Genomic DNA, 15,051 nt, shown 5'->3' with positions numbered 1-15,051 from the left:
CATACATAGTACACACTGTGTTATTCTGGGGTACTGCGGGATCATACATAGTACACACACTGTGTTATTCTGGGGTACTGCGGGATCATACATAGTAGACCCACTGTGTTATTATGGGGTACTGCGGAATCATACATAGTACACACACTGTGTTATTCTGGGGTACTGCGGGATCATACATAGTACACATTGTGTTATTCTGGGGTACTGCGGGATCATACATAATACACACATTGTGTTATGCTGGGGTACTGCGGGATCATACATAGTACACACACTGTTATTCTGGGGTACTGCGGGATCATACATAGTACACACACTGTTATTCTGGGGTACTGCGGGATCAAACATAGTACACACACTGTGTTATTCTGGGGTACTACGGGATCATACATAGTACACACATTGTGTTATGCTGGGGTACTGCGGGATCATACATAGTACACACTCTGTTATTATGGGGTACTGCGGGATCATACATAGTACACACTGTGTTATACTGGGGTACTGCGGGATCATACATAGTAGACACACTGTGTTATTATGAGGTACTGCGGGATCATACATAGTACACACTCTGTTATTATGGGGTACTGCGGGATCATACATAGTACACACTGTGTTATACTGGGGTACTGCGGGATCATACATAGTAGACACACTGTGTTATTATGGGGTACTGCGGGATCATACATAGTACACACACTGTGTTATTATGGGGTACTGCGGGATCATACATAGTACACATTGTGTTATTCTGGGGTACTGTGGGATCATACATAGTACACATTGTGTTATGCTGGGGTACTGTGGGATCATATATAGTACACACACACAGTTATTCTGGGGTACTGCGGGATCATACATAGTACACACACTGTGTTATTATGGGGTACTGCGGGATCATACACAGTACACACACTGTGTTATTCTGGGGTACTGCGGGATCATACATAGTACACACTTTGTGTTATTATGGGGTACTGCGGGATCATACATAGTACACACTCTGTTATTATGGGATACTGCGGGATCATACATAGTAGACACACTGTGTTATTATGGGGTACTGCGGGATCATACATAGTACACACACTGTGTTATTCTGGGGTACTGCGGGATCATACATAGTACACACTGTGTTATTCTGGGGTACTGCGGGATCATACATAGTACACATTGTGTTATGCTGGGGTACTGCGGGATCATACATAGTACACACACACAGTTATTCTGGGGTACTGCGGGATCATACATAGTACACACACTGTGTTATTATGGGGTACTGCGGGATCATACACAGTACACACACTGTGTTATTCTGGGGTAATGCGGGATCATACATAGTACACACTCTGTTATTATGGGGTACTGCGGGATCATACATAGTACACACACTGTGTTATTCTGGGGTACTACGGGATCATACATAGTAGACACACTGTGTTATTATGGGGTAATGCGGGATCATACATAGTACACACACTGTGTTATTATGGGGTACTGCGGGATCATACATAGTACACACTGTGTTATTCTGGGGTACTGCGGGATCATACATAGTACACATTGTGTTATGCTGGGGTACTGCGTGATCATACATAGTACACAAACACAGTTATTCTGGGGTACTGCGGGATCATACATAGTACACACACTGTGTTATTCTGGGGTAATGCGGGATCATACATAGTACACACTCTGTTATTATGGGGTACTGCGGGATCATACATAGTACACACACTGTGTTATTCTGGGGTACTACGGGATCATACATAGTACACACATTGTGTTATGCTGGGGTACTGCGGGATCATACATAGTACACACACTGTTATTCTGGGGTACTACGGGATCATACATAGTACACACATTGTGTTATGCTGGGGTACTGCGGGATCATACATAGTACACACAGTTATTATGGGGTACTGCGGGATCATACATAGTACACACACTGTGTTATTCTGGGGTACTACGGGATCATACATAGTACACACATTGTGTTATGCTGGGGTACTGCGGGATCATACATAGTACACACACTGTGTTATTCTGGGGTACTGCGGGATCATACATAGTACACACACTGTGTTATTATGGGGTACTGCGGGATCATACATAGTACACACACTGTGTTATTATGGGGTACTGCGGGATCATACATAGTACACACTGTGTTATTCTGGGGTACTGCGGGATCATACATAGTACACATTGTGTTATGCTGGGGTACTGCGGGATCATACATAGTACACACACACAGTTATTCTGGGGTACTGCGGGATCATACATAGTACACACACTGTGTTATTATGGGGTACTGCGGGATCATACACAGTACACACACTGTGTTATTCTGGGGTAATGCGGGATCATACATAGTACACACTCTGTTATTATGGGGTACTGCGGGATCATACATAGTACACACACTGTGTTATTCTGGGGTACTACGGGATCATACATAGTAGACACACTGTGTTATTATGGGGTAATGCGGGATCATACATAGTACACACACTGTGTTATTATGGGGTACTGCGGGATCATACATAGTACACACTGTGTTATTCTGGGGTACTGCGGGATCATACATAGTACACATTGTGTTATGCTGGGGTACTGCGTGATCATACATAGTACACACACACAGTTATTCTGGGGTACTGCGGGATCATACATAGTACACACACTGTGTTATTCTGGGGTAATGCGGGATCATACATAGTACACACTCTGTTATTATGGGGTACTGCGGGATCATACATAGTACACACACTGTGTTATTCTGGGGTACTACGGGATCATACATAGTACACACATTGTGTTATGCTGGGGTACTGCGGGATCATACATAGTACACACACTGTTATTCTGGGGTACTACGGGATCATACATAGTACACACATTGTGTTATGCTGGGGTACTGCGGGATCATACATAGTACACACAGTTATTATGGGGTACTGCGGGATCATACATAGTACACACTGTGTTATTCTGGGGTACTACGGGATCATACATAGTACACACATTGTGTTATGCTGGGGTACTGCGGGATCATACATAGTACACACTGTGTTATTCTGGGGTACTGCGGGATCATACATAGTACACACACTGTGTTATTATGGGGTACTGCGGGATCATACATAGTACACACACTGTGTTATTATGGGGTACTGCGGGATCATACATAGTACACACTGTGTTATTCTGGGGTACTGCGGGATCATACATAGTACACATTGTGTTATTCTGGGGTACTGCGGGATCATACATAATACACACATTGTGTTATGCTGGGGTACTGCGGGATCATACATAGTACACACACTGTTATTCTGGGGTACTGCGGGATCATACATAGTACACACTGTGTTATACTGGGGTACTGCGGGATCATACATAGTACACACATTGTGTTATGCTGGGGTACTGCGGGATCATACATAGTACACACTGTGTTATTCTGGGGTACTGCAGGATCATACATAGTACACACACTGTGTTATTCTGGGGTACTACGGGATCATACATAGTACACACATTGTGTTATGCTGGGGTACTGCGGGATCATACATAGCACACACACTGTGTTATTCTGGGGTACTACGGGATAATACATAGTACACACATTGTGTTATGCTGGGGTACTGCGGGATCATACATAGTACACACAGTTATTATGGGGTACTGCGGGATCATACATAGTACACACACTGTGTTATTCTGGGGTACTACGGGATCATACATAGTACACACATTGTGTTATGCTGGGGTACTGCGGGATCATACATAGTACACACACTGTGTTATTCTGGGGTACTGCGGGATCATACATAGTACACACACTGTGTTATTATGGGGTACTGCGGGATCATACATAGTACACATTGTGTTATTCTGGGGTACTGCGGGATCATACATAATACACACATTGTGTTATGCTGGGGTACTGCGGGATCATACATAGTACACACACTGTTATTCTGGGGTACTACGGGATCATACATAGTACACACATTGTGTTATGCTGGGGTACTGCGGGATCATACATAGTACACACTGTGTTATTATGGGGTACTGCGGGATCATACATAGTACACACACTGTGTTATTCTGGGGTACGACGGGATCATACATAGTACACACATTGTGTTATGCTGGGGTACTGCGGGATCATACATAGTACACACACTGTGTTATTCTGGGGTACTGCGGGATCATACATAGTACACACTGTGTTATTCTGGGGTACTGCGGGATCATACATAGTACACACACTGTGTTATTCTGGGGTACTGCGGGATCATACATAGTACACACACTGTGTTATTATGGGGTACTGCGTGATCATACATAGTACACACTGTTATTCTGGGGTACTGCGGGATCATACATAGTACACACTGTGTTATTCTGGGGTACTGCGGGATCATACATAGTACACACACTGTGTTATTCTGGGGTACGACGGGATCATACATAGTACACACATTGTGTTATGCTGGGGTACTGCGGGATCATACATAGTACACACACTGTGTTATTATGGGGTACTGCGGGATCATACATAGTACACACACTGTGTTATTCTGGGGTACTACGGGATCATACATAGTACACACACTGTGTTATTCTGGGGTACTGCGGGATCATACATAGTACACACATTGTGTTATTCTGGGGTACTGCGGGATCATACATAGTACACACACTGTGTTATTCTGGGGTACTGCGGGATCATACATAGTACACACTGTGTTATTCTGGGGTACTGCGGGATCATACATAGTACACACTGTGTTATTCTGGGGTACTGCGGGATCATACACAGTACACACACTGTGTTATTCTGGGGTACTGCGGGATCATACATAGTACACACACACAGTTATTCTGGGGTACTGCGGGATCATACATAGTACACACACTGTGTTATTATGGGGTACTGCGGGATCATACACAGTACACACACTGTGTTATTCTGGGGTAATGCGGGATCATACATAGTACACACTCTGTTATTATGGGGTACTGCGGGATCATACATAGTACACACACTGTGTTATTCTGGGGTACTACGGGATCATACATAGTACACACATTGTGTTATGCTGGGGTACTGCGGGATCATACATAGTACACACACTGTTATTCTGGGGTACTACGGGATCATACATAGTACACACATTGTGTTATGCTGGGGTACTGCGGGATCATACATAGTACACACAGTTATTATGGGGTACTGCGGGATCATACATAATACACACATTGTGTTATGCTGGGGTACTGCGGGATCATACATAGTACACACTGTGTTATTCTGGGGTACTGCGGGATCATACATAGTACACACACTGTGTTATTCTGGGGTACTGCGGGATCATACATAGTACACACTGTGTTATTCTGGGGTACTGCGGGATCATACATAGTACACACATTGTGTTATGCTGGGGTACTGCGGGATCATACATAGTACACACAGTTATTATGGGGTACTGCGGGATCATACATAGTACACACACTGTGTTATTCTGGGGTACTACGGGATCATACATAGTACACACACTGTTATTCTGGGGTACTACGGGATCATACATAGTACACACATTGTGTTATGCTGGGGTACTGCGGGATCATACATAGTACACACAGTTATTATGGGGTACTGCGGGATCATACATAATACACACATTGTGTTATGCTGGGGTACTGCGGGATCATACATAGTACACACTGTGTTATTCTGGGGTACTGCGGGATCATACATAGTACACACACTGTTATTCTGGGGTACTGCGGGATCATACATAGTACACACTGTGTTATTCTGGGGTACTGTGGGATCATACATAGTACACACATTGTGTTATGCTGGGGTACTGCGGGATCATACATAGTACACACAGTTATTATGGGGTACTGCGGGATCATACATAGTACACACACTGTGTTATTCTGGGGTACTACGGGATCATACAGAGTACACACATTGTGTTATGCTGGGGTACTGCGGGATCATACATAGTACACACACTGTGTTATTCTGGGGTACTGCGGGATCATACATAGTACACACACTGTGTTATTATGGGGTACTGCGGGATCATACATAGTACACACTGTGTTATTCTGGGGTACTGCGGGATCATACATAGTACACATTGTGTTATTCTGGGGTACTGCGGGATCATACATAATACACACATTGTGTTATGCTGGGGTACTGCGGGATCATACATAGTACACACACTGTTATTCTGGGGTACTGCGGGATCATACATAGTACACACTGTGTTATACTGGGGTACTGCGGGATCATACATAGTACACACATTGTGTTATGCTGGGGTACTGCGGGATCATACATAGTACACACTGTGTTATTATGGGGTACTGCGGGATCATACATAGTACACACACTGTGTTATTCTGGGGTACTGCGGGATCATACATAGTACACACACTGTTATTCTGGGGTACTACGGGATCATACATAGTACACACATTGTGTTATGCTGGGGTACTGCGGGATCATACATAGTACACACAGTTATTATGGGGTACTGCGGGATCATACATAGTACACACACTGTGTTATTCTGGGGTACTACGGGATCATACAGAGTACACACATTGTGTTATGCTGGGGTACTGCGGGATCATACATAGTACACACACTGTGTTATTCTGGGGTACTGCGGGATCATACATAGTACACACACTGTGTTATTATGGGGTACTGCGGGATCATACATAGTACACACTGTGTTATTCTGGGGTACTGCGGGATCATACATAGTACACATTGTGTTATTCTGGGGTACTGCGGGATCATACATAATACACACATTGTGTTATGCTGGGGTACTGCGGGATCATACATAGTACACACACTGTTATTCTGGGGTACTGCGGGATCATACATAGTACACACTGTGTTATACTGGGGTACTGCGGGATCATACATAGTACACACATTGTGTTATGCTGGGGTACTGCGGGATCATACATAGTACACACACTGTGTTATTATGGAGTACTGCGGGATCATACATAGTACACACACTGTGTTATTATGGGGTACTGCGGGATCATACATAGTACACACACTGTGTTAATCTGGGGTACTACGGGATCATACATAGTACACACACTGTGTTATTATGGGGTACTGCGGGATCATACATAGTACACACTCTGTTATTATGGGGTACTGCGGGATCATACATAGTACACACTGTGTTATTCTGGGGTACTGCGGGATCATACATAGTACACACTGTGTTATTCTGGGGTACTGCGGGATCATACATAGTACACACTGTGTTATTCTGGGGTACTGCGGGATCATACATAGTACACACACTGTGTTATTCTGGGGTACTGCGGGATCATACATAGTACACACATTGTGTTATGCTGGGGTACTGCGGGATCATACATAGTACACACACTGTGTTATTCTGGGGTTCTGCGGGATCATACATAGTACACACTGTTATTCTGGGGTACTACGGGATCATACATAGTACACACACTGTGTTATTCTGGGGTACTGCGGGATCATACACAGTACACACTGTGTTATTCTGGGGTACTGCGGGATCATACACAGTACACACACTGTGTTATTCTGGGGTACTGCGGGATCATACATAGTACACACTGTGTTATTCTGGGGTACTGCGGGATCATACATAGTACACACTGTGTTATTCTGGGGTACTGCGGGATCATACATAGTACACACTGTGTTATTCTGGGGTACTGCGGGATCATACATAGTACACACTGTGTTATTCTGGGGTACTGCGGGATCATACATAGTACACACACTGTGTTATTCTGGGGTACTGCGGGATCATACATAGTACACACATTGTGTTATGCTGGGGTACTGCGGGATCATACATAGTACACACACTGTGTTATTCTGGGGTACTGCGGGATCATACATAGTACACACTGTGTTATTCTGGGGTACTGCGGGATCATACATAGTACACGCACTGTGTTATTCTGGGGTACTGCGGGATCATACATAGTACACGCACTGTGTTATTCTGGGGTACTGCGGGATCATACATAGTACACACTGTGTTATTCTGGGGTACTGCGTTATCATACATAGTACACACACTGTGTTATTCTGGGGTACTACGAGATCATACATAGTACACACATTGTGTTATTCTGGGGTACTGCGGGATCATACACAGTACACGCCCTGTGTTATTCTGGGGTACTGCGGGATCATACATAGTACACACTGTGTTATTCTGGGGTACTGCGTTATCATACATAGTACACACACTGTGTTATTCTGGGGTACTACGAGATCATACATAGTACACACATTGTGTTATTCTGGGGTACTGCGGGATCATACACAGTACACACCCTGTGTTATTCTGGGGTACTACGGGATCATACATAGTACACACACTGTGTTATTCTGGGGTACTGCGGGATCATACATAGTACACACTGTGTTATTCTGGGGTACTGCGGGATCATACATAGTATACACTGTGTTATTCTGGGGTACTGCGGGATCATACATAGTACACACTGTGTTATTATGGGGTACTGCGGGATCATACATAGTACACACATTGTGTTATTCTGAGGTACTGCGGGATCATACATAGTACACACACTGTTATTCTGGGGTACTGCGGGATCATACATAGTACACACTGTGTTATTCTGGGGTCCTGCGGGATCATACATAGTACACACTGTGTTATTCTGGGGTACTGCGGGATCATACATAGTACACACTGTGTTATTCTGGGGTACTGCGGGATCATACATAGTACACACTGTGTTATTCTGGGGTACTGCGGGATCATACATAGTACACACTGTGTTATACTGGGGTACTGCGGGATCATACATAGTACACACTGTGTTATTATGGGGTACTGCGGGATCATACATAGTACACACTGTGTTATTATGGGGTACTGCGGGATCATACATAGTACACACTGTGTTATTCTGAGGTACTGCGGGATCATACATAGTACACACTGTGTTATTCTGGGGTACTGCGGGATCATACACAGTACACACACTGTGTTATTCTGGGGTACTGCGGGATCATACATAGTACACACTGTGTTATACTGGGGTACTGCGGGATCATACATAGTACACACTGTGTTATTCTGGGGTACTGCGGGATCATACATAGTACACACACTGTGTTATGCTGGGGTACTGCGGGATCATTCATAGTACACACTGTGTTATTCTGGGGTACTGCGGGATCATACACAGTACACACCCTGTGTTATTCTGGGGTACTACGAGATCATACATATTTCCTGGTTACGTAGATGACAGACAGTGGCCGCATTGTGGAGCCGCATCCCTCTCACGCTTCGCTCCCCCAGTCTCGGCCTCCAGAGACTCCTCGTTATCTCTGCATCATTGTTATTTCTCAGCTGCCCAGTTATAAACGCTCCTGTCAGGGGTTTGTTTCCTTTCTTTTATCCTGACACAAAAAATCCAATACTTGGATGCTCTGCAGAGGAGCCACAAGCTGTAACGTGATCCTGTTGCAGTATGAAGCCGCCTCTTAGTCAATGAGAGCGTCTGGGGTCAGGACTGTCTAATTGTTGCCCCGTCACCCAAGGCTTCATATATTTCTTTACCAGCGCTGTGTTACGCCTCCTGTATGTGGTGTTACTGTGTTTACTTATCCCACCTTCCATCGCTGTCTGTGACATTCTCTGTTCATTGGCAGAAAGAAACTGTATCGTCTTGGTGCAATGTGTAAAGGTGACGGGTCCGTCCAGATCTCATGAAGATCGAAGCTACATCATTGTAGCTTCTTATCGTCTTATTCCCTGGGTATGAATCGGGTATTTTTACCCAGCAACAGTTGGACGACCTCTGGTCCAAACAGAATCGCATCATACAGGATAGGAAATCTGTAAAGCCGATGATGCAGATAAAGTGTCGCCAACACCAGAACAAGTGTTAAAATGGTTATTTAGCCCGATCGGTAAACCACCAGATATATGGCTAATTTAGCCGTGAGCCATGTTGGGAAGAACCAGTGGGGGATCGGTGGCTATGCCACGGCAAATGTATTCCTTCAATAATTGGCGTGCTCACGATTCTGGGTATCCCATGACATGTATCCGATGAGTTTGAAAAGACAGAAGTCTGGGCTCTTCCACCTCATTTCCTTCCGTAATCACTCCAGTAGAACTTGGCGGCACCCAGGACCACAGTTCACGGTTTACATTGTTGAAAAAACTGTTGCAACTCTTTGCAAAATGTTTAAATATTAATATTGCCCTTTTCAGCTGTCCAGAGTTTTCATGTGCCCTCTGTGAATGCCCGTAAGTACAGCGGGGCGTATTCACCAAATGGATTATTAATCTGTAGTCTTCAGATGCGCATCCAAGGATGCATAAAAATAGTCGAGTGTACAAGTCGTAGATCAGACAGGCCGCCAGTGCCCTGCCAAGCCTTCACCTGCGGCTCGCCAGCTGTTGCGGGGCTACAAGTTGCAGCATGCCCTCTCAAATTGGATTCTGACGTTTGACGCTTTTCTAGATTAGCAAATGTGGGGTCATCTTGTCCATATTGAACAAAAAGTGCTATTTAGGGATAGCCACCCCCCTTTGGAGCCCGTCCACCATTCCTGGATTGTAGCCGGGCACGAACAACCACGAGAGGAGAAAGCTTTTAGTTTTGGCAATGAAATGCGCCTCTGGATTGACCAGAAGACATGACATAGGAGTTGCGCTTCCCTCCCACCAAATCCGGATCCAGTTGCTTGACCAGTTGGGGAGCACTGGCGCCCCCTGCTCTTTTCACTGCTGTCTGCAAGACGCCACGCGTTTGAGTCTAATAATGAGAGCCAACCTCCAAAGCTGGAGCGGTGCTACGTCCTTTAACGAAACCCAAGGTCTGGGTTTCATTAAAGGATTGAAATGGTGGTGACTGGGTACAAACGTTTGTTTCTAGTAATGGGAGGAGCGGGGTGGATTTGCATCGTTCATTGCTATTTACGTCCCTGGCACCTACATGCGCTTTGATCTACGCCCACTACGAGAGTTTTGCGCTAGGGAACAGGATATTAAAACAGCTTCAGTGGGTTGCTGATATTTACACGTCAGCGAGGGGGAAGGGGTCTAAGGTCCGCCTATACCCTCCAAGGGTTGTCGTTTGCGTCAACCCAGCGCGTTTTAGGCACACTTCTACCAATGTGATAACATTCAAACAATATAAAGTTTGTGAGTAGGGAGGGGCCAGTAGTGATAATAACCAGGACTTTTTCCGTTTTATACTGCGCTTGTTTCCCGCAAATGGCTGAGGCAGCGCGTTACGTCAATGTGCGCGCTGGGCTGACTGGTGCATGTTTAAAGGCAGTTAGTAAATGAGCCCTGTAGATGCGTCACTCTGTAATGAGCCTGTGGCTATTTCTGTACGCTGGGTACTGAGAGAGCTGATGAAACGGGTGTTAGTATCCAGAATCAATGCTCTGTCTCTGTATATAGATGGCTGACGGCCTCTCTAACCAGCCAGGGTTTATTCAGGTTTGGGGGGGGGGGGGGGGGCTCTGTTCTTCTTGTTCTCCTTTCCTTGAGATGAGTGCTGGCTGCTTGGGCTGTACACCCGCCTCCTCCTTCCTCTACATCCCACTGGAAGCATTAAGACTTTCAGCAGGGCATTAATATTTCATGGCTGTGATGAGTCAGGAGGTGGGAGGCAGAAACAGCCAAACCCATCCTTTAAAATAAGGGTGGAAAGTGCTGAGCTGAGGTAATAACGGTCCTGGGCTCATTTCAATCTCCTGCAAGAATGGGTGGGCTGCTGTCACTGCTCCCCCACACGGGGGGATAACAATGTGCAGGCAGCAAAGTGTCAAATCTAGGATAAGAAATGTTCTATGGATTGTTCTGTCAATTGCAGTCATGTGACGCTGTACGGTGCAGGCCGCAACGCTACTGTGTACGGTGCAAGTGGTGTATGATGCAGGCTGTGTATGGTGCAGGCCGTGACACTGTGTACATTACAGGCTGTGTACATTACAGGCTGTGTACAGTGCAGGCCGTAATGCTACCGTGTACAGTGCAGGCCGTAACGCTACTGTATACGGTGCAGGCTATGTACGGTGCAGGCCGTAATGCTACCGTGTAAGGTACAGGCTGTAGATGCGGGCCCCATAGACTCATGATTCGCTTATGCAATGGCAATTAAACTTCTTTAAACTAGAAACTTACAATAGGCGATACTCAGGTGCTTATGTAAATGTGTATTGATGTTGTATCAGTGGGAATAAAATGTCACAAATGATTTGCAACGTATAGATTAATAAATGATCATTAGAAGAACATAGTATTGGAAACATGAGCAGCTCTTGGCTGATCCCCTGGTATATACACTGCTCACTAGTCCTGTGCGTCTTCCACATCAATACGGTACTTTGTCAGCGTAATACATTTCCATTTCATCCTGTCCCACATAACTAGAACTGTACGGTCAATATTACATGTACACTAACCCCGTTTTTAAAGGGAGCTCAGACAGAGGAACTCAGTGGCTGCCAGCGATGTGTAGGTGAGATGATACAGATGTATCTAAACTGCTGTAGAAAAATCACTGTTAGAACCTGATTGGCTGCTTTGAGTATCGACACATTACATCACGTCATTAAGTAGTCGTTTCACTATAAAGTAACGTAATCGTTATTATGGGTTGTGCAACTTACACGGATAACTCCTGCTATTTAAAATAGGACATGCCTGAAATGTCCTGTTGAAAAATCAAACACACTGCTACTTCCATTTGGCAGACAGATTGTGAATGACTTTCTATCTTTAGTAACGTCTGTAAACAGACTGTGCCCTTATTATGTCCATGGTTTCAATGGTTACACATGTATGTTAAATGGCAGCAACTGTGTGTTTCTGAGTCTTCAACAGGTGATTTCAGGTGAAGTCCTGTTACAAGTTTCAGGAATTATTCCAGTAAATTATAGTACCAAGCATAATGATTGTAGTTAGGCTAAGTTATGCTTGAGTGATGTTACCCTTTCAATAACCTTTGTGTAGAAATATCAAATAGCAATTGTAACAGCATTATGCGGTTAATTATAGTTACGGTAGATATGGTTTGATAAAGTGAATTCTTATGGATTTTGATTCAACCGACAAAATGGATGCCTCCAGCACGTGTGACACTTTACAGGCAACACACTGTGCAAACATTTCAATGGTACCATGGACATACAGTGCACAGAAGATGTATAGACGTGTGAATAAATGTGTTCTCGTGCTGTCACTTGTGTATTAAGTAATAATCTACCCGCTACTGGGAGAGTCATTATCGGCCTTTATTGAATGAATACTTGTCTGGTCTAACACCGGCTCTGGTGATTGGTGGCCTCTGGTGCACACGGCGTCGGTGCTGTATGGATACGGTCACTCACTCCCTGTCTCCGCTCTAGGTTTGGAGGACTTGGTGTTGGCTGAGATTAGTTCTCCCAGTCGGACGCAGACCGGTGACAGCAGCAGCGTCTCCTCCTTCAGCTACAGGGAGATTATGAAGGAGAACGCGGCCCCCAGCAGTAATAAGGTGAGGGACGGGGGGATTATAAGTCTGCCTGCAGTATTGTACTTGGTAGTGGTGGAGTGGGAGGAGCTTATGGCAATGAGGGGGGGCGGAGTTATGGAATTGTATAAAAGGTAGAGGGAAAGGATGTGATGGCTTTTATATCAGTGAAAGAAAAGGTGATATTTGGAGATATGATGGGCTGTACCTTTATATCACTGGGGGGGGGGGAAAGGGGACATTAAGCAATATGATGGGATGTACCTTTATATCAGTGGCGGGGGACATCGGGAGATATGGGGGGATGTACCATTATATCACTGTGAGGGGCGACATTGTGATATATGATGGGATGTACCTTTATATAAGTGGGGGGCGGGTCATTGGGAGATATAAGGGGATGTACCTTTATATCACTATGGCAGGGGGGCATTGGGAGAGATGGTGGGATGTACCTGTATATCAGTGGGGGGGTGGTCATCGGGAGATGGTGGAATGTACCTTTATATCAGTGGGGGGGTGGTCATCGGGAGAGGTGGTGGAATGTACCTTTATATCAGTGGGGGGGTGGTCATCGGGAGAGGTGGTGGAATGTACCTTTATATCAGTGGGGGGGGGGGGTCATCGGGAGAGGTGGTGGAATGAGGTGGGGTTGAGAGGGGACATTGATAGGTATGGGGGATGTGCCTTTATATCGCTGGTGCGGAGGAGGGTAAAGGGCCTATATGTCTTGTAGTACAGGAATTGGGCTCTTGTACGGTCATGATGAAGCACTGTGCCCTGTAACGTTAGCCCGGTGGTCTGCTCTGTCTTCCAGTCTAACAGCGGGAGCCCCCAGTCCCAGCCGCAGAGACCAGTGGAGCTGTCTGACGAGGAGGTGTCCGACTTATTCCAGAGATTAGCTGAAATTCAGCAGGAGAAGTGGATGCTGGAAGAGAAGGTAACCGGTCTGCGCTGTACCGTTTAGTTTAGCTCCCTAGTTTGCACTGATGAGCTCTAACGAGCTGCGTGTACATCTCGGTATCTGTCCCGCCTGTATAGTCAGCCTAAGGGGGTATTAATACGGAGCGATCTGCACAGGGCGAGGACGGGATCCTCCATTCTCTGCTGCTGTAAAGTCGATAGCGTTATCCAAACATCATTACCAAATGGATGTCTGTGTTTTAAGAAGGCTTTTAATGTACATAATGTTTATGCAGCGTGTTTATATTTGTGTACATCTATCTACAGAGCGTGCTTACCGCAAGCCCATTCATTTCATACTACGTTTTCCACTGACAACGGTTGTAAATTAAATTAACGTCCCTTCATCTCTGCAGGTGAAGCACTTAGAAGTCAGCAGCTCTTCCATGGCTGAGGACCTTTGCAGCAAGAGCGCCATTATCGAGACCTACGTCATGGACAGCAGGATAGGTGAGCAACTTAATCAGATATTTCCAGGCTATTTGTGCCGAT

At 45.3% G+C, this 15,051-nt stretch overlaps 1 protein-coding gene across 3 annotated transcripts in view; it reads left to right on the top strand.

Annotated features, from left to right (window-relative positions):
• GRIPAP1 (GRIP1 associated protein 1) overlaps positions 1–15,051 on the top strand; it is a 63,469-nt gene that overhangs the window by 36,804 nt on the left and 11,614 nt on the right. For all 3 annotated transcript variants that reach the window (XM_075185538.1, XM_075185537.1, XM_075185535.1), the window contains 3 exons: positions 13,493–13,620; positions 14,414–14,536; positions 14,916–15,009. In XM_075185538.1, coding sequence (XP_075041639.1) covers positions 13,493–13,620; positions 14,414–14,536; positions 14,916–15,009 — 345 coding nt within the window. The remainder of the gene's footprint in view (positions 1–13,492; positions 13,621–14,413; positions 14,537–14,915; positions 15,010–15,051) is intronic.

This window comes from Mixophyes fleayi, chromosome 9, assembly GCF_038048845.1.
Source record: "Mixophyes fleayi isolate aMixFle1 chromosome 9, aMixFle1.hap1, whole genome shotgun sequence".
Lineage (NCBI taxonomy): Eukaryota > Metazoa > Chordata > Amphibia > Anura > Limnodynastidae > Mixophyes > Mixophyes fleayi.
The sequence above is the reverse complement of the archived record's forward strand: the minus strand, read 5'-3'. Positions and strand labels throughout refer to the sequence as shown.